Genomic DNA, 23491 nt, shown 5'->3' on the forward strand with positions numbered 1-23491 from the left:
TGTTTATACATAACATTACATTCAGCTAGGCACAGCATAAAGTGCTTATACATACATACATACATACATACATACATACATACAGCTAGGCACAGCATACAGTACTTATACATACTATACATTCAGCTAGGCACAGCATACAGTACTTACACATACATACTGTACATTCAGCTAGGCACAGCATACAGTACTTATACATTCAGCTATAGAATTTCCATACCATAGGAGTTCATCAAGTCTGAAGTACCACCTCATTGCAAAGTTACCCGGAGGTATGAGCTATAACGTCAGCTTTGTCAAGCAAGCCACTCCCGGCCAGGCGCTCAGATGCAAACACATATACTTACTTACTCAACTAATAACCCACCGACTAACTACCTTACTCAGTCGAATGCATTACCTCGGTGTTACTGCACGCCATTGACAGTAAGTGGAAACTCCAGTCATTTGCATTTCCCTACTACTAAAGTAGTAGGCTACTAAAAACATTTCCCAAAGGCTACTAAAAACTAACGGCAGACACTGCACTGATGCCTGCGCCCGAGTGAAAATGATAATAAAAGAGACGTTTAAACTTTGAAGTCAGTAACGTTGGTTTATATGGTAGTAGCTGGCTTTATGTGTGCATGCTCCTACATCTCACACCTGATGACATGCACTGCATACTCCGCACTGTCCAGGCATCCGGGTTATTGGAAGGCCATGCTACAGTCACTGGATGACCAGTGAGAGAACGTGGAATAGAACATTATGTCCAATATTCCAATATGTGGTTTAATGTTGTGCATTATGTCCGCATTATGTCCATTCCAATGTGTGGTTTAATGTGCCAGCATTATGTCCAATATTCCAATGTGTGGTTTAATGTTGTGCATTATGTCCAATATTCCAATGTGTGGTTTAATGTTGTGCATTATGTCCAATATTCCAATGTGTGGTTTAATGTTGTGCATTATGTCCAATATTCCAATGTGTGGTTTAATGTTGTGGTTTCAATGGCGGTTTAATGTTGTGCATTATGTCCAATATTCCAATGTGTGGTTTAATGTTGTGCATTATGTCCAATTGTCTCTGATGCGCATCATTGTAAATAAGCTCTGTTCCTGATTTTTCATACTATTGGTCTGACTGGGTCTCTATTAAATCTATGGTATCAAAATTACCATCACCAGTGTACACCATGACTTCCCATGCACACTAGCACCCTGCCCACACTTCAGAACCGCAGGAAGTCACACTATGTCTTGCTCCTAATTTGACTGCAGTACAAGTCAACGCAGCATGAATTCACTCTGTGTCTTGCTCCTGTTTTGACTGCAGTACAAGTCGACACCCTGTAAGAAGATCATTTTGACCGGGTGGATAGCCGTGCTTCCAGACGATCCCGACCATCCCAACATTTTCCAGTTGAACGACCCTGATAAAGGTAATCAAACCTGATAAAGGTAAACAAACCTGATGAAGGTAAACAAACCTGATAAAGGTAAACAAATCCAAGGGGATACTAATGAAGAGCAGTACACATTAGGACAAATATTTCATTAAAAAAAAAACAGTCTGTCTAACATATGGGGCCACCTGTGGAAAGCAGACAGGTGTAATGAGAAAAGAGTGAGTTGATTTGGTTATGAGGTAAGATAACAGTTGGAGTGTTTAGGAATGATGGAATGTAAAGGGATGGAGTTTAAAGGGATGGAGTGTAAAGGGATGGAGTTTAAAGGGATGGAGTGTAAAGGGATGGAGTGTAAAGGGATGGAGTGTAAAGGGATGGAGGTAAAGGGATGTAAAGGGATGGGGATGGAAAAAAGGGATGGAGGTAAAGGGATGTAAAAGGATGGAAATGTAAAAGGATGGAGTGTAAAGGGAAGGGATAAAGGGATGGAGGTGTAAGGGATGTAAAGGGATGGAGTGTAAAGGATGGAATAAAAGGATGGGAGGTAAAGGGATGGAAATGTAAAGGATGGAATGTAAAGGGATGGAGTGTAAAGGGATGTAACGGGATGTAAAGGGATGGAATGTAAAGGGATGGAATGTAAAGGGATGGAGTGTAAAGGGATGTAACGGGATGTAAAGGGATGGAATGTAAAGGGATGGAGTGTAAAGGGTACTCTGCTGTACAACTGAGCAGCTAGCATGCTATCGAGCAGACAGGGCCATTGTAAAGGGGGGTAAATCACGAGGGGAGGAGGAATCTGTGTTTACATCCGTGATCTAATGGTGCCGGGACACTGTAGTAGTATGCAAACACTGCTCACCACTGGCAGGATTTATGATCATAAGTGCCGTCCTTTTTACCTGCCAAAATACATTGCGATTCTGCTAGTCGCAGTATACATCCCCGGCCACCAACAACAAACAATAAGAACGCTGCTCTTAGTGAACTAACCAGGCTGTCAGTGCGAACAACAGACGGCACACCCAGACGGTTTCACCATCTTCACTGGAGATTTTAACCATGCTGATCTAAAAACTGTACTTCCAAAGCTACACACCAGCATGTTGATTTTCCAACAAGAGGAGATAACATCCTGGACCTGGTCTACACTACACACAAAGGAGCATACAAAGCCACCCCCTCCCCCACATTGGACTTTCAGACCATATCACTGTTATGCTAATGCCCGCGATACAGACAAAGGGTGTTTAACAAACCGGTTCGTAAGCAGGTAAAAGTGTGGCCTGAGGGAGCCTCCGGGATGCTCTTCAAGACTGTTTTGACACAACAGACTGGGAAATGTTTAAGCAGGCAGCCACTTACAACAACCGGACAGACATAGAGGAGTATACAGACACTGTAACCTCTTACATCACCAAGTGCATCGATGATGTGACCCACACAAAAGACATCATCACTTTGGCTAACTGGAAGCCATGGCTGACAGGGATGTCCTCAGGCTGCTGAGGGCCAGAGACAAAGCCTACAGAGCTGGGGATGAAGCTGGCATGAAAACAGCGAGAGCCAACCTGTCCCGCGGGCATCAAGGAAGCAAAAAGGAATACACTCACAAGATAAATCCACCCACTTCAAAGACAGCAGGAACTCACAAAGCCTATGGCAGGGCATTCAGGCCCTCACGGACTACAAGCCCGCCGCCACAGAGCTGTGAGAGCAACATCCCTCTGCTCAACAACCTGAACCGGGCTTTGCTCGCTTTGAAGCACAAAACAGCACCTGCCCACAGAAGACCCATCCCCCTCTACATGAGCAGCCCCTGTGCCTCTCTGCCGACAGCGTGAAGAGGACACTTGCTGCTATCAACACCCGTAAGGCAACAGGTCCAGACAACATCCCAGGTCGCGGCGCTGGAAGGACTGCGCGGGGGAGCTTTAAGGATGTCTTCACAGACATCTTTAACACTTCCCTGAAGCAAGCCATCGTCCCATCATGTTTCAAAGCTGCCACCATCATACCTGTGCCGAAGAAAACTGCTCCATCCTGCTTCAATGACTACCGCCCTGTGGCACTGACACCCATCATCATGAAGTGCTTTGAGCGGCTTGTCATGTCACATATCAAAGCCATTCTCCCCCACCCTGACCCTTCCAGTTTGCATACCGAGCCAAGCGGTCTACAGAGGATGCAATCTGCTCTGCCCTCCACCCAGCCCCTCACCCACCTGGAAAGAGACTCATATGTGAGATTGCTGTTTATAGACTTCAGTTCTGCATTCAACACCATAATACCACAACAACTCATCTGCAAACTCGACAAACTGGGACTCAGTACCTACCTCTGCAACTGGCTACTGGACTTCCTCTGTCAGAGGCCCCAAGTAGTACATGTTGGCAACAATACCTCAAGCAGCATCACACTGAGCACAGGGCCCCAAAGGCTGCGTGCTCAGTCCGGCTGTTCTTCACCCTGCTGACGATGACTGCACTGCAACCTACAGCAACAATCACATAGTGAAATTTGCTGACGACACAATCTCTGGTGGGTCTCATCACCAAGGGCTTAATGACTCAATACAGGTTGGAGGTCGACCATCTGACCATGGTGGGTGGACAACAACCTCCTGCTGAACGCCAGCAAGACCAAAGAGATTGTTGTTGACTTCCGGAGAGGTCACACCCAACACCTGCCACTGACCATCGACGGTGCTGTGGTGGAGAGAGCGTTTAGCAGCACCAAATTCTGGGGTGCACATCAGCGAAGACCCTCCTGACCACCAACACTGCATCACTGGCGAAGAGCTCGGCCTGTACTGTACTTCCCAAGGGAAACTCAGGCGTAGCAAGTGCTCCACCAGCCATCATGACCACATTCTACCAGGCACCATTGAGAGCATCCTCTCCAGCTGTATCGCTGTGTGGGGCGGAAGCTGCACTGAATACAACAGGAAAGCTCTGCAGCATAGTGAACACAGCTGGAAGGATCATTGGTGCTTCACCTCCCTGAAGGACATTTACACCACCCAATCTCCCAATATGCGACAAAAATTGTGAGTGATGCAAGTCACCCCGCCACAATCTGTTTGATCTACTGCCCTCTGGGAAGAGGTACAGAAGCCTCGCGCCCCAAGACTACCAGACTCACCAACAGCTTCATACACCAAGCTGTAAGGATGTTGAACTCTCTCTCCCCCTCCACCCTCAGCTACATAACATCCTGGACATTGGACCCACAATGGCTTCTGCACTACTCCACTTGCACACTTGAACACTTGCACACTTGTACACTTTACAACTTGGTGTTGTTGTCCTGAAAAACACAACACTTCTGCTGCTCTTACATAACTTGCACCACTATGCCACTTTCTTCATTACTCAGGTCAAACAGAACTACCCAAGCCTCTTATTGGCCTGACTTTGCACTAGTTTTTATTGACTGTCTATGCAACAATTTCAACAAAATTTTGCTGCTCTTATTTTTTCATTATTATATGTGCCCCTTATTTACTTATTTACTTACTTTTTGTTTACTTGAATGTTATGTTTGTCTGTGGACTTAAAATTGGTAAAATATGTCTTGTCTTCACCGTGGGATAGTGAGAAACGTAATTTCGATCTCTTTGTATGTCTGGAACATGTGAAGAAATTGACAATAAAGCTGACTTTGACTTTGACTTTAAAGGGATGTAAAGGGATGGAATGTAAAGGGATGGAATGTAAAGGGATGGAGTGTAAAGGGATGGAGTGTAAAGGGATGGAATGTAAAGGGATGGAGTGTAAAGGGATGGAATGTAAAGGGATGTAAAGGGATGGAATGTAAAGGGATGGAGTGTAAAGGGATGGAATGTAAAGGGATGGAGTGTAAAGGGATGGAATGTAAAGGGATGTAAAGGGATGGAATGTAAAGGGATGGAGTGTAAAGGGATGTAAAGGGATGTAAAGGAATGGAATGTAAAGGGATGTAAAGGGATGGAGTTTAAAGGGATGGAATGTAAAGGTATAGAATGTAAAGGGATGGAGTGTAAAGGGATGGCACAGCCCCAGCTGATGGCACTTGTGTTCTACAGGAAATGTTTACAAGTTCCAGACGGGGTCACGCTTCTCTGCCATCATCTGGCACAAGCACCTGGAGGAGGCCTGTCGGAGCAGCCGTCCTCAGGTAACACACACACAAACACACACACACACACACACCTCTTCACACACATTTCAGCTCCATACTCTCACACACACTAGGGCTGGGCGATATATCGCTATTACGACTACGACCGATATATTTTTGAAAACGATATGTAGTTGAGACAATATCGTAATACCGGTATTATGTCAAATAATGGGCCATTTTATCAAAGCCACTTGCTCTTCTGTGTTCAGACCATTCAGATAGCCGCAGCTCTGCTCAACTGCGCCCCTTGCGTGTGCACGTTCTCCCTCGCAGCACTACAAACTTTCAAACATGACGGACACCGAGTCAGATTTTGTTTACCTTGATCAGAGGTTGGTGCTGATGCTTATTCCGTCGGCACATCAACGGCTAGACCGAGAATTCTCGTTGTGAAATCAAAATTCCACTGGATCTCCAAGCGGTTTTGTACACGCAGATTTAAGTTACAACACTGTTTAGCACCTACAGCTCTTCGACTCACGGTAAAATGTCATTTTTGGTACATAGCCTAGCTAATTTAAATACACTGATGAATGCTTGCGTTTAGCGACAGTAGCAGATCTAAAGTCCTCAGGGAGACAACCTAAACGTGATTTTATTAAGAGGATATGCACGCGACTCGCGAGCAGTTAGGGCATCATTTTTTATGATTCCTGAAACCCCATTCAATCGTGCATAGGGATTTTTCTTACGAACCCGGAACATGCCAAAATAAACGCATACAAAACGACGGTAGCGTCTGTCACACTCTTGATGAGTGACTCAGTTACGTTGTTTAAGTAGCGTAATTTTTAAAACTTTTTTTGTTAGATAGCAACATGTCTAGGCCATCATAGTCTACATTTGCTTGTCATCTAGGCCCTATCAAACCCTTACAGATAAAAAAACTGCATTGTGTGACAAAACTGCAGGTTTTTTCAATATTGTTGTGCCCAAAATAGCCTATTGCATTGTGCAGTACAATGTAGGCCTGCGTTGTCAGTCAGGGTCAACTTTTGGTCTTTTGTTATTTGCACAGCTTTATCAGAGCAACTGTAGCCTATGCCTATTGTAGGCCTATGTTATTGTTTACACTTTTTTGCACAGCTCTGTTAGAGCAGTCTGAAATTAATATAATTAAAACTGGCTGTGTTGTCATAATTGTTCTGTTGAGTGAATATATGAAGCACTTCGCTCTTTCTGTTTGAAATATCAATATCGTATCGATATTGTATATCGCCAATCAGCCCCAAAATATCGGGATATCAGTTTTGGTCCATATCTCCCAGCCCTAACAACACACACACACACACACACACACACACACACACACAATCATATATAAATATCTGCACAATATGCACATTTTCAGCTACTGTACATATTTAAGCAATATAGCACGAGTGAGAGTGGGATTGGTCATGGATATTCCCACGGGTGTTGTTCGGCCGTAGCCATGAGGCCGGAGGCCGAGTGGCGCAGGCAACAACACCCGTGGGAATATCCATGACCAATCCCACGATCACGAGTGCTAAATTGCTTTTATACAACAATTCTACCACAGACTAAATAATCTGAAAACACCCCATTATTGTTTAAAAATGTTAATTTCGACATCGTTTTTACGCATCAAAAAAGAGTTCCCTTTTCAATAGACAGCGTCTTGGTTGCTAGGTAACCAACATTCCAGATCCCTCGTTATGGGTCTTTGTGGTTTACATGTCTTCTTGAAAGAAATGTTGAAAGTCGGGCTGAAATCACATTCATATCTAGGTTTGCTGCATGCATGTTACAAGGACACTGGGCGGTCCGTGTACCTTCTGTTTATTTGATTTTTAAATTCGAAACGAAAATTGAAAATCGAAAAACGACCTTATATCTGTTTTTTTTAAAAACAAAATAGGAAATTCCCTCGTGTTTTTGTTTTAGATATTAAACTTTGTATCCCCACGACCGAAATCCAAAGTCCGCACAACAATAATGTGAAATCGGCACTTTTCTCAATTTTTCATTTGGCCTATCCCTAAAAAGTAGGCTGTCCTACATTTAAACCTATGCCATTTTAATTAGACACATGTTTGTAAACAAGCTAACTTACGCAGAAATGTCAGCTACGTTGTATCAACTAGGAGCAAGGGGAGTGGAAGCCGTAGAACGCAGAGCGGGAAAAAATCTGACAACAATTCACGGGCCTAGTAGCATGAGGCACGGAGATATGCATTTGGGCTCCTCTGTTGTTCTGTATGCGCGACTAGCCTATCGTTGCCTGTATTATGTTGGTAAAGGAGAATAGTATTGGAGAAAGAATCGAGAATGAGCTGTCCTTGAATTGGGGGGGATAGGCCAAAGGAAGCATAGTAGCCAGCTGACCAAGGACGTATTTGGTTATGGTTATGATAATAGTATTTCGCAGATGCTTCTGTTCAAAGTGACATACAACTAATTTATATTTATATTCATATTGTAACAACTGAAGCAACAAGGTTCAAATCAGTACATTTATTGGGTCAGGAGCGGGGAACACAGACAGGTCAAAACATCATTATAGAACACACAAGGCTAGTCACTAACACATGCACAATACACGAACGGGTAGTCACACACAACACACAGGAATAAACACATGAGGTACAACCAAGGTACATGAGGTACAACTACACATGCTAACACACACCACAAGGTAAATGCAAATACAACTAGGCCTACTAAAACCAATATAACACATTCCAACATGCACATATATGGCATTATGGGAGTCCGATACAACGAGTCAAACGCACAGACGTCACAATTCTTTTTGTGCAGTTTAAACTGTTAAGCTAAGCCTATACCTACAAAACATAGCCTAATAAATGCATGATGTCGACTGTCTTTTCAGTGACATTTCCCCTCTTTCTTCGAAGGGTGGACGCAACCTTAATCCCCTTAGCACACCTGGGACATAAATTAGGCCTACATTTCGATCAAAATGAGAAAATGCTTGGAATGTTCTGGCGATTTTTTTTCTATGTGCAGATTACTTTCATTTCACCATCACCATCTTGCTCCCTTTGATGAATATATAGGCTAGCAATTATCCATTTGGGCAGTGGCAAAAAAATTGCTGTCAGCATGCAGTAGCCTAGTGAATGTGGAGTGCGTGGTAGCCTCGCATGCCTGGGTTTTCATTTTTAACTTGAATAATGACTAATTGAAATAACAATATTGAAATTCAAACCCTCATTGTATATTTGATTATTTTTTCCACAAAATGCTTCAATATTTGTGTTTTATTTTTCAATGGGAAGTACTGTTTTAGGTAAAGGTCTTCAAATCCGTTTTTTGATCACTGTTTCAACCTTGAAAATCAAATGAACAGAAGGTACACGGACCCTGGGCCATGTCATGTAAGGGACATGGTACTGCAAAAAAAACGGAAACATGGCCTACATTGCAGAACCACTCAACTTTATTAATTTATGGTGAATAAATGTTAGCCTACACTACTGTGCACAGCCTGATGTGACGATGCTAGCACATTAGCAGCGGTAAGCTAACTATGCTAAGTAATGGATAATGTATAGAACGCCGGTCATTGTCGGGAATAGGTCAGACAGGACCGGACCCGGACGCCAAGCCAGCGGAGGGGTCTTGTTCCGCCCTGAAGGAAACCTATTTCCCAACAATGACCGGGCGTTCTATACATTATCCCGCTTATTACACGGCTACCCACTAAAGCAATCAACACCGGCAACAAAATATTGATTTAAGCACTGTTTCGTTATGTTTGCTAAGGAGTAACCCATTGCTTAAAATAGTGGAGAGCTGGGATGAGAACATTGTGTCAAATCTTCGCGATTGTATATCGGAGTGATTTATTATTAGTTGTGCAAAGTCTGAGTTGAAATGTCCAGGGATATTCCAACTCATGGAACGTCTCTCGGCCAATCAGAAACAAATAAATAGTTCCATAGAACCTAATTGTTGTATAATGTGATTTAATGTGAAGTGTAAAAGTGCATATTGTAGAAATGTACTGAGCTACCAGCTACTTGATGTGCTTCTTGCCCTCAGGCCCCTGCCAACCTCATGTCATTTGAGTAGCTGCCAGAAGAGGGTGCTATTGAGCATGACGCGTCAGCCTCCATCAGCAGTAACAGCAGTGATGTGGAGGATCCACTCTGCAGTTGGTGGCCCATCAGGCCTTGCGTTCTTGCGAGAGGTCCTGCCTTTGCTTTACAAAGCCAAGAGAACACTGAGACTCTGGACCCGAGTCTGAGGCATCCCAGCAGGCCTTTCCCAGCTCCTGGACATGGAGGAGTGTGTCTCTCTCGCTGGGCAAGCTGGTGTGTGTGTGTGTGTTGTGTGTGTGTTGTGTGCGCCACGTCCAGTTGACGTGCAAATTAGTATACAGCACCGGAGACTCCTGTGTACATTACACACACACACACACACACACACACACACACAAACACACGCATACTGCCCACGTCAAGCATGATTGTAAATAAACTGTACATATCATTCCAAATGTTGTCTAATTTAATATTTCTTGTAAAACAAGTGCCAACTGATGATGTGTTCATGTTATTCAGATATTCATCTTAAATATTGAATGGTAGTGACTGCACTCACACACACACACACACACACACACACACACACACACACACACACACACACATTGTGGTGTGGCCTCATGTGACAAGAAGACTGAAGCTACATGTGTGTAAATGACAGCATCTTTTGGTTTAAGTGTGTGACTGAGACTGACTGTTTTCCAATGATTAGTATTTGTGTCCTGGATTTGATAGTATTTGTGGTGGTCTAACTGTTGATGAAGTTGTAGTGTAGTGTTCCTATCATATCAAATACTTTCTTCACAGTGTGACAATACACACACACACACACACACATACACACAGTAACATTGTGAAGTGTGAAAGCGTAACGAGCCATACAGAAGTGAAAGACTGAGTTTTGTATTTGTAAATAAATCATTAGCTTTTGTTTTTCAGTACTGTAAGACAGTATGACCTCACTTGAGTGAGACGTGTACCTGCACTCCACCTACACCAAGTATTTCCACAGGTATCCTCCTGTACCCCACCCCCAACACACACACACACTAACACACACACACAGAGATTGGGACAGTTTGGTCACTGGAGCACTGTACATAACTCCTGTATGAAACCTGTATGGCCCTGTATGGTGTGTGTTTACTCTCAAAAATGTCATTTGAAAATGGACCAGAGATGGACTGCTGAACAGTCTGCCTGTGTGATTTTGATCTGTTTGTTTATTTGTTTGTTATTATTATTATTTTTAATACCACATGTGTCATGAATGCTGTAATATCTACCATAAATGGGTGACCTCACATTTCAGCTTTTTGTTATGTGTTGATCCTTGATCCTTAACCAATTAGAGTGTGGAAAGGGTGTATTTAATCACACACACACACACACACACACACACACACACACAATATTAGTCTCTAATAGTAATAGAGAGGTCAGTTTAAATGAAAACAAAACAGCAGTAGAATGTGTGACACAGCTGTCAATCAACCTAATAGACTCCTCCTCTCAAACTGTGTTACTGTAATAAACACCACTAGACAGCTGGATAAGCCACTGAACTAGTCTGTTGATTGTGCCATGTTGCTAGGGAACACCTTTAGAGTGTAGCTGCAATGAGGGAGCCAAGCAGTCAAGCAAGAGTTGCCATGGCGTAGGTTACACTGATTTCAGAACAGCTAAGGGGGGGTTCCACTAGCACGTCGTGCCTAACAACACCCCTTAGCTAGCTAGCTAACAAACTCAACAAAGGTCAAAGGTCAGGGGGACAGAGGATAATAATGGCTGGAGACCAACACACTGTGTGGTGATCAAGTACTGAACTCACACCTTATTTACACAACCATTAATATGAGAGAACAGAGGTACAGTGTGTGTGTGTGTGTGTGAGAGAGGACAGAGAGGGAGAGACCTGGGGTATAGCTCCACTTGCTTGATGTTTTATTTGATCTGGTGTTTACGGGTGCTTGCAGAAATATTCATATCACTGCTGTAGGTGTCACACATTTAGCTGATGATCTGTTCCAAAGGGGAAACCCAGGTCACAATAACTTCACTGATGATCTAGGAGCTATCCATTACCCAGGGTAGAGTGTGTGAGTGAATGTGGTCTGGACTCTGTGCAGGAGGGTCATTGAGAGATGCTGTATAAGGCCAGAGTTCCTGCCCTGTGATCCACATACACTCCTATTCTGGATCTGGCCACTAGAGGGAGTTGTGTCTCTTCATTAATGTGCCTGAATGAGGAGCCTTTGATCCTAGTTTCAGACTGACAGACACACACACACTCTCCCACATCATGTACTGATGTCTGGCCCCTAGACCCTTTGTGATGTATTCATAACAAACAACTATAGAAGGATTGATAAAGAAACATGGATTATTTAATTGATTATGTGACTCAGTGAAACAGTAGTGATCATGTGTGTTTTTTATTAAAAAAAAACTGTAAATGTGACTTCCACCATAATCTGTAAATTTGGACAGATTCAGTGGTGTTGCAACAAGAAGTGTATATTTTATCATACATCAGATATATATTTTTTAATCTCTTGAGTAATAACCCATGAATATTTACTTCTACTCAACTTAATAAACTTCACTTGAATCTTCCCATCAGACACGGGTCCAATCACAGAGGGTCTAAAGGCCTGGAAAACCTGGGGGGGGGGGATGGAGGGTTAGGGGAGCAGGAGGGAGAGGAGATGGATTGTGGGAGAGGATCAGAGGGGGGGTGAAACACTGGGCTCATCAACACATTTCCCACCCAGTAGTGTGTGTGGTGTGCTGATGTGTGTTCCAGCAGAGGTCCACAGGTGCAGATGCTGTAATATCTGCTGGGGTCCAGAGATGAGGGAGGGTTTTGGTCTTTGTTTTCCCCAAGAAGCACAGAATAGCAGGCAGCTGAGAAGCTTGCAGATCTTTACATGTGAGTGGTGGCTTATCTGTGTGCTGATGAGATGGGGATGTTTATGATGTGTTTGTGGATGTGATAACAGCATCTATCCATCTGGGGTCTTTACATTTCTGTCCTGCTGCACGCAGTGTGTGTGTGTGTGTGTGTGTGTGTGTGTGTGTGGATGTAACAGCATCTATCTGTATCTGGGGTCTTTGCATTTCTGTCCTGGCTGCATACAGGGTGGGTCACAACAGCTTCACTGAAGATCCAGTGCCTATATAAAACCCGGGGTAGAGTGTGTGAGTGAATGTGGGTCTGGACTCTGTGCAGGAGGGTCATTGTGTTGTTAGAGATGCTGTAGAAGGCCAGAGTTCCTGCCCTGTGATCCACATACACTCCTATTCTGGAGCTGGCCACTAGAGGGAGTATAGTCACTTTATTATTGTGATGGAAAGAGGAGCTGGAGCTGATGAGGAGCAGACCCCAGGACTGATCATTATGTCCAAACCCACACTTATTGCCACCTTCTTTCCTGCTGATGCTTTTATATGAGACTGCTATACAAACCCCCCCACTCCACTCCACCTCCCCAGTAGCACGGCGTCCAGACACACCCTCTCTACACAGCACCTGATACCTCCCATCAAATCTCTCTGGATGATCAGGATATGACTGGAGCTCATCTCTCCTCTCCACTCTTCTGTTCCCCTCAGACAGATGGAGGTGTCTGTATGCTGTGTTGGGATCCAGTGTGAAGTGACAGGAGTCTGATGAGGGAGAAGAGAGGACAAAGTTAGATTTGTATTTTAATGAGGTGTGTGTGTGTGTGTGTGCGATGCGGCGCGTACGCGGTGTGTGTAATTATGTACATTTTGTGTGAATGGCTGTATGTAGTATGAAGTAAGAGTGAATTTCACTGCTTGTATTCCAAAAGTGATTAAAAAGAAAGCATTTTATGTTTAGTGTTTGTGTGTGTGTGTGTGTGTGTGTGATTCTGTAAATTGTTGTATGAATGGTTGTGTGCAAGTGTACAGGTGAGTGTGTTTCACTGCCTGTGTGTGTGTGTGTGTGTGTGTGTGTGTGTGTGTGTGTGTGTGTGTGTGATTCCACAAATACTTGAATGAATGACTGTGTGTGTACATGTTTGTCTCAGTGTTTGCAGACCAGATCAACTTACACTTTAAGAACTCTTCTCTGGTTACTGGCTCTCAGTAAAACAGCCTGGACATCGTGAAGACACTGAGTAAGAAGAAATGCATTATTTAACTAACCAAACTTTGAACCAAAGTGAAGATGGAGATGCACTCATTCAAGCAGCACTGATCTTCATCAGGATGGGGAAGAGCAGGTTCAAGTAGCCCCTTCAGATGTGGGGGCCTCTAGTGGTTCAGGACTTCCAAATGGAACAGCTAAATGTTGTGAGTTTGATCAGGGGCTGCCACCATTGTGCCTCTGAGCAGGGGCACCTAACCCCCAGTTGCTTCAGTAGTTCCTGTAGTTAGTTCACTGGGAGTCTCTCTGGATAAAGCGTCAGCTAAATGATGATTCATTTTAATGTAATGGAACCATTTGAATCAATTCCTTAACCCAACAAACTGCTGAGCAAATGGGTCAATTAAGTTGGTATATATTACACATTGAATGACCAAAACCAGCTGGGCACAAATACAAGTAATCATTTGTAAGTCACGGCCCGCTGGCTTGGTCCTTTCCCCAGGCCATGGCTTTGTCCTTTCCCCCAGGCCATGGCTTTGCCCTTTCCCCCAGGCCATGGCTTTGTCCTTTCCCCCAGGCCATGGCTTGGTCCTTTCCCCCAGGCCATGGCTTTGTCCTTTCCCCCAGGCCATGGCTTTGTCCTTTCCCCCAGGCCATGGCTTCTCTGTTCTGCCTTATGTCCCATACAGGTGTGATTGGAGCCAATCAGCCCAATTAGGTGCACCGCTGCACAGGTCATGGCTTCAGATCCGCTGGAGATCCTCCCCTCTGCAGGCAGAGAGAGCAGCAGAGCACCAGGCGCTTGTAACTGCTTGCTGATCCGGTCACATCAGGTGCCTTTGTTTGAAGGCATTCAGCCAACGCTGCTTGTTTTGAGACCTTTTGGACTTAATAAATTGTAAACCTTGTGGAACTTACTCCGTGTCTCTCCCATCATTGTGTTGTGCTCACAACGTGCACATAACAGTCACTTCGCCTAATTAATGAATCGTCACACCGTTAGCCATGACCAACATGACGGCATGAATATCACTATGCAAGGTATAGTAGCAGGTTTCAACCAATTAATATAGTTTCCCAGAGTGCTGGACTGAACAACTCATATACTGTACCTGTAACAACTTATAACAACCTATAACAGAAAAGGATGCACTTTGCATACACTTCCTTATTTTATGTGACCTTTTCTCATTTTCTATGATTATCTATATAATAAGTAAGTCAAAGGCCTCCAACCCCCCACTGACAAGTAGCCTGCTGTATATGGAGATGCACTCACTGAAGAGTCCCTCATCTTCATTAGGCATCTATCAAGGGCATGTTTAGAGGACCTTCAGTTCTAACCCATCTCAATCAGTTCATTAGCACAAGACATCTCCAGTAATCAGAAGTAATGGTTGTAATCTACTGGTTTGGAGTCATCTTTAAGGTGACTGTTTGTTAAAGCTGAATTCTAACTCTACCTCTGATCTCCATCAGCTTCTGCCTTTATCTGTTGTTATATATAAATTCAAAGATCTAGGGCCCTATCATAACATTCTAAAGTGCATCGTCACTCGTCAAAAGTCTATTCAAATTTAGTAGGATGTCCAATCCACATTGGGAGGGGTTTCGTTATCAAACGTGAAGCGCATGGCGCAACAAGGTGTTCCTAGGTGTTTTAATCAGTCATATGGGTGTGTTTGGGGCGTAATTGAAAAAATATAATGTCCGCAACACTGCTTTTGACTCCCAATTATTTAATGCAACGTTTCAACCCTGCTGGGTCTTCTTCAGGCAAAATGGGGCGTATGTGTAATGTGTTTGGGGCGTAACATCATTTAAACCAATGAGAATGACATCTGTCATTCCCTTTAACGGCGCAAAGCGCGATATATTAAATAAATGCATCGGTATTTTGCCATTCAACGGCGCATTTGAAGGAGGCTGCTTGCGAGACCGCATGGAATAGTCATTCTTAAACCATGCTTTACTAAAACCTAGCATAGTCTTCACGCATTTGCACTAGTCTATTATTTGAACTCATTGGCAAAGTGAAACTAACTTCACCAAGGTGTCAGTCAACTTAAGACAGTTATATGCAGTTACTTTTCACTATTGACTGACAATGGGTTACCATCGAAAAAACATAGGCTGGAAAAAAGCAACACTTACCCTAATATTGCTCAAATGACTGAATAAAACAACATTTATCTTGCAGAGGAGTTGCTTATATCTCGTGACAGTCGCCTTCAGCTGTGCTCCATAATCGTGTCTCGCCTCTCCCTAATCACTTTTAACTGTCATTCCCAATTTGCAAATGATGGTGAATAACTACTCATCATCATGATGTACAGTATTTCGTAATATCTTTATTCTAATTATGTTTCCCATTAATCGTGGGTAATTTGTAATGCTTTGTATGGACGGCTAGTGTGTTCATGGATAGAGTTGATGGTGCACCTGCCAATATGACTGTTGATTATGCCTAAAATAACATATAAACAACTCCCCATGTTTTTTTGGCAAACACAGATGTTTGCTTTTTTTAGCATCTGTAACAGGCCTGTTGGCAGATGAAAATATTTATGGTGGAGTCCTCCTTACTGTTTGTTCTTCTGACTGGGAGTTCAGGGATCAGTATCTACATTGGTGCATATATTATCTTCATCTGTACTCCACTTTTTTGGAAAATGTTTCCTTTTAGTATCTGTAACAGGCCTGTTATCTCTGAAAGGAGGTTTTGTTTCAGCTGTAGAAGGGCATGTACATGGCATGTAACTCACATTGTAAAGACTGGATGATCTGGATATGCGCCACTGTTGAGAGACACAGATAATACAGTCAAAATCAATCCATAACAATTCAGACATAACAGTGTTTTGTAAAAGTAGTTCATTGTTGTGTCAATTCTAGATGATTGCCCAACCTGCTGCAGATATCTTGGCTACTTCCTGCTTGAAGATGCCATCCAGTTTCTCCTTCAGCTGCTTCTTCACTGCAGAGACAGATTCCTTCACAGCCTTAAAAGAGAAACTTTGGTTGGAGGTCATGCTGGGTAAGTCTTTAGAGCGAGGAGATTTTCTGAATGATGGAATATTCTACAGAGAAAAACATAAAAGTTGAGTTTATTGCAAATGTCATGCTGGTTGAAACTCTACTGCAAGGAGCATCAGTAACTGACAACATTCTGCAGACAGAAACACACACAAGGTGAGAAGACTGCAGACATAGTGGGTTCAGTTGGTTTAGTGTGTGTGTAATTATGCATTAGTGTGTTTACAGTAAGTGTGTGTGCTGTAGTATCTTTATCAAAACACCATGAAGAAGACATGGACTGGGAAGAGAGGCCATGACACAAGCTGTTGTTTTTAGTAAGGGTTGGCATCAGGGAGGGCATACTGTACTGACCACCTCTACAGTGCCCCTACAGCATAACATGACACTAACACAGCTGCTGGGTAAACAGGCCTTTTCCTTAATTGGCCTTGAGCCCAGGGAGGGGCCACCAGCAGACTAGACAGTCCCGTCAAAGGGCAGCTAAACCAGAATGATGATGCAGCAGTTCTAATTACCTAATTTGGTTACTGGCTCATTTAGTTGAAAACCAGGAAGGGTCCAGATTCTAAATTAAATTCACAGAAACTGTTTGAGGTACACCTATGGGTTTTAGGGATTTATGGAATAAGCAGTAACACAACACGTTAATGGGATCCATGGACCGATCTTCAGAAGCAGTCTAGATTGCAAAATACCAGTCTTATTGAATGTAAAGCAATACAATCTATTTTTCATATTTATCACACATCATACCACACACATACAAATTTTATTACACACGGTTAATATGAGCATGGCATATTTTGCACAGGATGGTATTTACTAAATAAACATATTTTTTACATTTAATTTCAGTTTCAGGAGGACAGGTCAATGTTACCTTGAGGAAATGGATGTGATCCTCTGTGTGTGAAAGCTGCTCCAGCTCAGCATCTCTCCTCTTCAGCTCAGCAATCTCCTGCTCCAGTTGCTTCAGGAGTCCTTCAGCCCGACTCACCTCAGCCTTCTCCTGAGCTCTGATCAGCTCTGTCACCTCAGAGCGCCTTCTCTCAATGGAGCGGATCATCTCAGTAAAGATCCTCTCACTGTCCTCCACTGCTGTCTGTGCAGAGCTCTGTTAGGAGACACACAAAGAGGAGGGCAGGAGACACATAGAGGGAGGTGAAGCTGAAAGTGTTTCATGGTGTCAGTGTTATCTTTCCTGTGGTCAGTTCTCACCTTGAGAGTCTCCACAGCCTTCCTCAGCTCCTGCAGCTCCTTCTCTCTCTCCTGGATTCTCTGCTGGAATCTTCTCTGGGTCTGCCCCAACTGCTTCTGTTGATAAAAAGGCAGACATATTTGAGGCAAGTTCATTTATATTGCATATTTAATACACCGGAATTATTCAGTGTGCTTTGCATGAACAAAAGCAAAAATGGGCAATACTAAAAACATAGTTTACAAAGTGAAGTACATTAAAAAAATACATAGTGCATCTGATTAACAGGAAGTGCATTTGAACAGTTACTGCAGCAGAGAGCATCTGAGAACAGTGCGTGCTCTATTCATTTGTTTTCAGCAGGAGCTCTGACATCATGCATTAATCACAAGTCAAGCTGGCTCAGAGGCTGAGAAGACATTGGACCTTTTGTACTGTATCATATTTCACTCATGGTGCCATGTCAATGTTTGAAAGATTTGCACTTCGCACCTGTGTAACCTAACCACACTACTACCACCACTAGGGGTCAAAGTTAATAGATCAATATGGAAACCCAGTGTCCCCACTCATCGGATTCAATTGAATGAATGAGGGGTAGCCAGTACAAAAAAATACTGCACTTTAATGTCTGATTTGTTTGTGGCAGAAATATATAGATATTTATAAATACTTTTGGTTAGTAGAGGAAGAGTTGTTACATAGCCAGTGTTCATAAATATTTCCATACAATATACATGGCGTTATGTCAATGTGCACACACTGCAGATAGGCTACGTATGCTTTTACCAAATAAGAAAAGAAACAGAATAAATATAATCACCCCAAAAAGAGGGCACAATCCCACTTCAATAAGGGCGAGGGATAAAGGTTGCCAGCTGAGGATGGAACCATCCAGAGGACAATTTCATAGCCTACCCCTATGATGTAACTGGCCTAGCCACATTCACACAGCAGTTAGCTACATACTATCCCTAAGAATATAATTAGCATCACTACACAGGTAGCTATATACTACTTAGAGTGCTACAATTAGTTCAAATATACCCGCACAGGCAACAACCACTACAAACTGCAACACAACAAATAATGTCACTACACACACAGACTAAGTAAAGGCCTCACTGGCGCAGGCAACACTTGGATTTGGCTGGAGGCAGAGCAGAAAGTATGCTACCCTGTGTTCTCCCCCCCGCCCCAGCTGACAAAGGAATAAAGTGAAAGAGCAGGCCTAAGCCCACACAGCAAAAGAATAAATAAACACAAACTGGAGGTGGTTTACCACGTATAAAAGCTACATCTACCTACAGCATAAATTTAACCCACTGACATGTCATGTTTTACATAGGGAAAAACAGTGGCTACAACTTGCTCCTGAAAATAACAAAAGATTACATTAATCCATGCACATTCAACCAACATTTCCACATGACACTAAAGACAATGAGTGCATATTCAACAATAAACAGCATGTACTTCTCTCCTCTTAAGATTAACGTTTACACTTTAATATACATAACATTTAAGCTTAATCGAATATTCAACAAACATTAAATGGCAGCTAGCCAGCCACCCTGTCTGGACACAACACAAATCACCTGCTATGATTTCCTGGTTCATGTCTTCTCTACTGAGAAAGAGACTCTGTAGAAAATCAGTAGACTTTAAGAAGAAGAATGTTCTTGCAGTTATTCAAACACATTATATGAGTATCACCCCTTTCAAATAAAATAAGACTCACCTGTTTGTTTTCCCATTCTGCATCAGCTGTGATTGTGTCATGGCCTTTATGTTCGTCCATCGTGCACAGATAGCAGATACAACTCTGATCGGTACGACAAAATATTTCAAGCACCTTCTTATGACGTGAGCAGATCCTCTCCTGCAGCTGGCCTGTGGCATCAACCACTGAATGTTTTCTACCTGGATTCACATCATTGTGAACTTTGAGGTGACTTTCACAGTAAGACAACAGACAGTCCAGACAGGACTTCACAGCTTTGAGTTTTCTCCCAGTGCAGACGTCACACTCCACATTTTTGGGTCCAGCAGAATACTTAGCAGAAGTAGTAGCCTGGAGTCCAGTCTTCCTGAAGTCCTCCACCATCTCAGCAATCAGAGTGTTTTTACTGAGTGCAGGTCTTGGCCTATATGTCTGTCTGCACTGGGGGCAGCTGTAGATGCCTTTACCATCCTCCTGATCCCAGCAGCCTTTAATGCAGCCCAAACAATACGTGTGTCCACATGGAATGGCGACTGGATCCTTTAGCAGATCCAGACAAACTGGACAAGTGAAAGACTCCTGTCTTTTGGCTGAAGTGTGCGCCATGTTTCGTCCCGATCACACACAGCAGGAGAGGAGACAGCAGTGTGAAAGGTCACTTTTGGTTTCCTGTATTATCATCAGAAGGAGTGGCTGCCACATGGATAAGGAGGAGTGACAGCAACTTTATCTAAAGGGGTGGGATTAGATTAGCATTAAAGTGGCTGGAACACACTGTGATCATTCTGTATGCTGTTATAAGATAAATCCAAACAGCCTTTTTAGAATGCCTGACCTGGCTGGGTGTGTCCATGGGCTTGAAGTATGTTAACTGGTCTTTCCAGGTTCATCTGTTCACAGATTGTTTTTGTATTCAAGGTTTCCATTTCCTCTTCAGTCTCTAAGAGTCCAAATGGTCCACTGAGCGAACACAAACCCCACATGAACATGGACATCAGTGCCCAAAGGCCTTATAGTGGGGGTCCCATGCTGGACCAGGGGCCCAAAGGCCTTATAGTGGGGGTCCCATGCTGGACCAGGGGCCCAAAGGCCTTATAGTGGGGGTCCCATGCTGGACCAGGGGCCCAAAGGCCTTATAGTGGGGGTCCCATGCTGGACCAGGGGCCCAAAGGCCTTGTAGTGGGGGTCCCATGCTGGACCAGGGGCCCAAAGGCCTTGTAGTGGGGGTCCCATGCTGGACCAGGGGCCCAAAGGCCTTGTAGTGGGGGTCCCATGCTGGACCAGGGGCCCAAAAACGTGGCTTAAAGTGATATAACCATCCTGCTCCAATATCTCATGTTATTGCAAATTTAGTTGGTATTTTGCTCAGAAGTGCTTGACTATAGGAGTCGTGATCTAAACTAGTCTTTCCGCATTCCTGAGATGGCTGTTACCATAACAATCCACCAGCAATGCTTCAGCTATTTATTTTTTACAATATGTGGAGTCAGTAAACAATCTCAGATTTACAAAAGATTCAGCCTTTGACTTGGGCTTGAGTCCTTTGAGTCCGTTGTCATACAGATCCTCAAATTTTGTGTAATCTGCCAATTTATCAGTTTTTCCACTTGGTTATACTGGTATTTAATTTAAAAAAACATGTGAGCCAGTCACTTACAAGAAAAAAGGACCTTATACTTTGTTTTCATTTTTAAAATGTGTGTTTGGTCATCTCATCATAAGTGGACAGTGCTTAATACAAGCGTAAACAAGGACCAAAGATAAAGTTGCCTGATATTCAGCAGACTCTTTTATCCAAAGCGACACACACTTGCAGTGGCGGGTTTGGGAATCAAACCACCCCAGCCCCAAAGGACCAAGACACACTGTGATTCAATCACTCAAACCACTTGCCCAGGTGGTCTGAGACGCATTTGATTATGTACATTTTGGTGTATGAACACATTCTGATGGATCAAAAAAATGGAGCTACTTATGGATGTGAGGCAGGCAACTCCATAAATCTGAACAGAAGTGTCATTAACATGTCCGGATGTACACCTTGGAAAATGCCCTTTAAAGGGAAAAATGACTTCCTGGATCACTGTAAAAGTGGTGATTTAGGCAAGAACAATTGTTTCAGTGCATCTGTCCATAGAACAGGACTTTCTTTTTTAGGAAACGATTCAAATGCACAGGCCAGGGGACCATAAGAAGCAATTCAATGTTATATTATTGCTGTAAGTGGCTTTGGATAAATGCGTCAGTCTTGGATTGGGCGTCTGTCTATGGGCAGCCCCTGGATTGTTGTAGCTTTTTCATCCTCCTTCTTGGCTTGAAGGTGGTCAAATCCCTCGCTAGCGTATTGTGCACGACACGTAACCCGTGGCTCACGCGTTGTCCGGGAATCCTTGCTTGGCAGGCTTCGGTCAGCTGTAAGCGAGTGAACTTTCCGTTCCAGCTTCTCAAGCCGGTGTCCGGCTCTCGGTGGTGTGACACTGCGGGCTCGCGGGAGTCTATCCGCAGAAGCCCTCGCCAAAGTTTGTTTGTCTGAAGTTCGGAGGTGGCGAGTGTCGCGGCACCATTACAAATTACAACTTACTCAGTCATACCCAGTGTCCTCGCTCGGTTCCTGGCTGCTAGCAAAGGCTGTGCCTGTCCTGTCGGTGTATTGCGCGAGTAACCCACGGCTTACGCACCGGCGCTGGCTCCGGTCGGTCGAGGTGGGTGAACTCCATTCCAGCTAGCTTCCTCGTCATCTCTCGGATTGCCCAACTTCGTGCTCCGGTTAGTGAGAATTGCAGCGGTGATTCCTGAGCCTGTTTTTGTACGGCCAGAGACCTCGTCAGTGGAACTAGTGAGCTGTACTCCAGCTGGCTCCTGACGTCACGTTTCTCGTTGTCACGGCTGATTAGTTTCGGCGTGACACGTGTCTACAGGTAAGTATAGGTGCGGCTGCCGCTGTGTCGGTAGATGCCTCGTTCCTGCACTGTATTGCCCATGCTGCTGCCCGCTAGCGCACTCAGGAACAGCCTGTGTACTGCGCTAGCCAGTTTTAGCTCGTAGCACACAGGTGGCTTTGGCCTCTTCCCTATTCACGTGCGTCTGTGGCTGTAAACGGAGCGTCTTTCCGCTGGCCCCGCTTCCAATATGGAGCACCATCAGGGCCACAAATGCCTTGGTTGTGGCATTTCTATGCCTATGGAGGATGGCCATGATAGGTGTGTGTTGTGTGTTTGGGCCATCAACATGCAATTTTGGCGAGGGACACCCCCCAGTTGTGCATGAATTGTCTTCTTATGCCTGTACACACCAGGGAGGCCCGTTGTTGTTTTTTTCTCTTCTAAACGTGCGGGTTCTCCTGTTTCCGATGGGCCAGCGAGGAAGATGGGAAGAGTAGCCAGGGTGCGCGGGGAGTCCTCGCTGTTGTGGAGGAGGAGGTTGAGACTGTTCTCTCGTCTGAAGGAGAGGGGCTACCTTGTGCGCAGCCCTGTGCAGTCAGCCCCACAGGGGACGAGCTGCCCCGTCTGTTGGAGGAGGTCGTTGGCAGGGCATCCAGAGCTCTTGATATTCCTCTTCCAGAGAAGCCCACTGCCTCTGCAGCCAGGTTTCACACTGACATGTTATTATGGACCCTTTCAACAAGGTAAACAAAAACAATGCTTGAACGTTCTATTTGGGCCCCAATCTACTTCCTCTGCATTAAGATAACATATGGAATGTTAAAAAGGAAGTCTTGTGGGGCCAACTATGATGCTGATAATGGAACTCTCTTGAAAGGGTCCATTGATAACAAACAACTTTAGAAGGATTGATAAACAAACATGGATTATTGAATTGA

General features: G+C 44.0%; 2 protein-coding genes and 1 pseudogene across 2 annotated transcripts in view; 1 reads left to right on the plus strand and 2 right to left on the minus strand.

Annotated features, from left to right (window-relative positions):
* The window catches only part of ralgps1 (Ral GEF with PH domain and SH3 binding motif 1), a 185478-nt gene extending 174580 nt beyond the window's left edge, over window positions 1-10898 (plus strand). Inside the window, exons 19-21 of the mRNA XM_048244558.1 lie at window positions 1315-1426; window positions 5460-5551; window positions 9590-10898. Of these exons, the coding sequence (XP_048100515.1) occupies window positions 1315-1426; window positions 5460-5551; window positions 9590-9619 (234 nt within the window). The 3' untranslated portion in view covers window positions 9620-10898. The remainder of the gene's footprint in view (window positions 1-1314; window positions 1427-5459; window positions 5552-9589) is intronic.
* A 1843-nt stretch (window positions 10899-12741) lies between these two features.
* Window positions 12742-15005, minus strand: LOC125295293 (annotated as a pseudogene).
* A 1344-nt stretch (window positions 15006-16349) lies between these two features.
* Window positions 16350-23310, minus strand: LOC125294259 (E3 ubiquitin-protein ligase TRIM47-like). Its single transcript, XM_048242784.1, has 5 exons — window positions 19690-23310; window positions 17969-18064; window positions 17631-17864; window positions 16620-16791; window positions 16350-16509 (listed from the first exon to the last, which is right to left on the minus strand). Exons 1-5 carry the CDS (start codon window positions 20275-20277, stop codon window positions 16439-16441), a joined length of 1161 nt encoding a protein of 386 aa, XP_048098741.1. The 5' UTR covers window positions 20278-23310; the 3' UTR covers window positions 16350-16438.
* Window positions 23311-23491: the final 181 nt, after the last annotated feature.

This window comes from Alosa alosa, chromosome 5 (genome assembly GCF_017589495.1).
Source record: "Alosa alosa isolate M-15738 ecotype Scorff River chromosome 5, AALO_Geno_1.1, whole genome shotgun sequence".
NCBI classification, from domain to species: Eukaryota; Metazoa; Chordata; class Actinopteri; order Clupeiformes; family Clupeidae; genus Alosa; species Alosa alosa.

Bases quoted from the DNA above. Each gene is read 5' to 3' on its own strand.
- LOC125294259 (XM_048242784.1), bottom strand. From the start codon at position 20,277: ATGGCGCACACTTCAGCCAAAAGACAGGAGTCTTTCACTTGTCCAGTT. The intron at 18,065-19,689 runs GTGAGTCTTATT...TTTTATCAACAG, and splicing joins CAGAATGGGAAAACAAACAG to AAGCAGTTGGGGCAGACCCA. The intron at 16,792-17,630 runs GTAACATTGACC...TTTTCTCTGTAG, and splicing joins ATCACATCCATTTCCTCAAG to AATATTCCATCATTCAGAAA.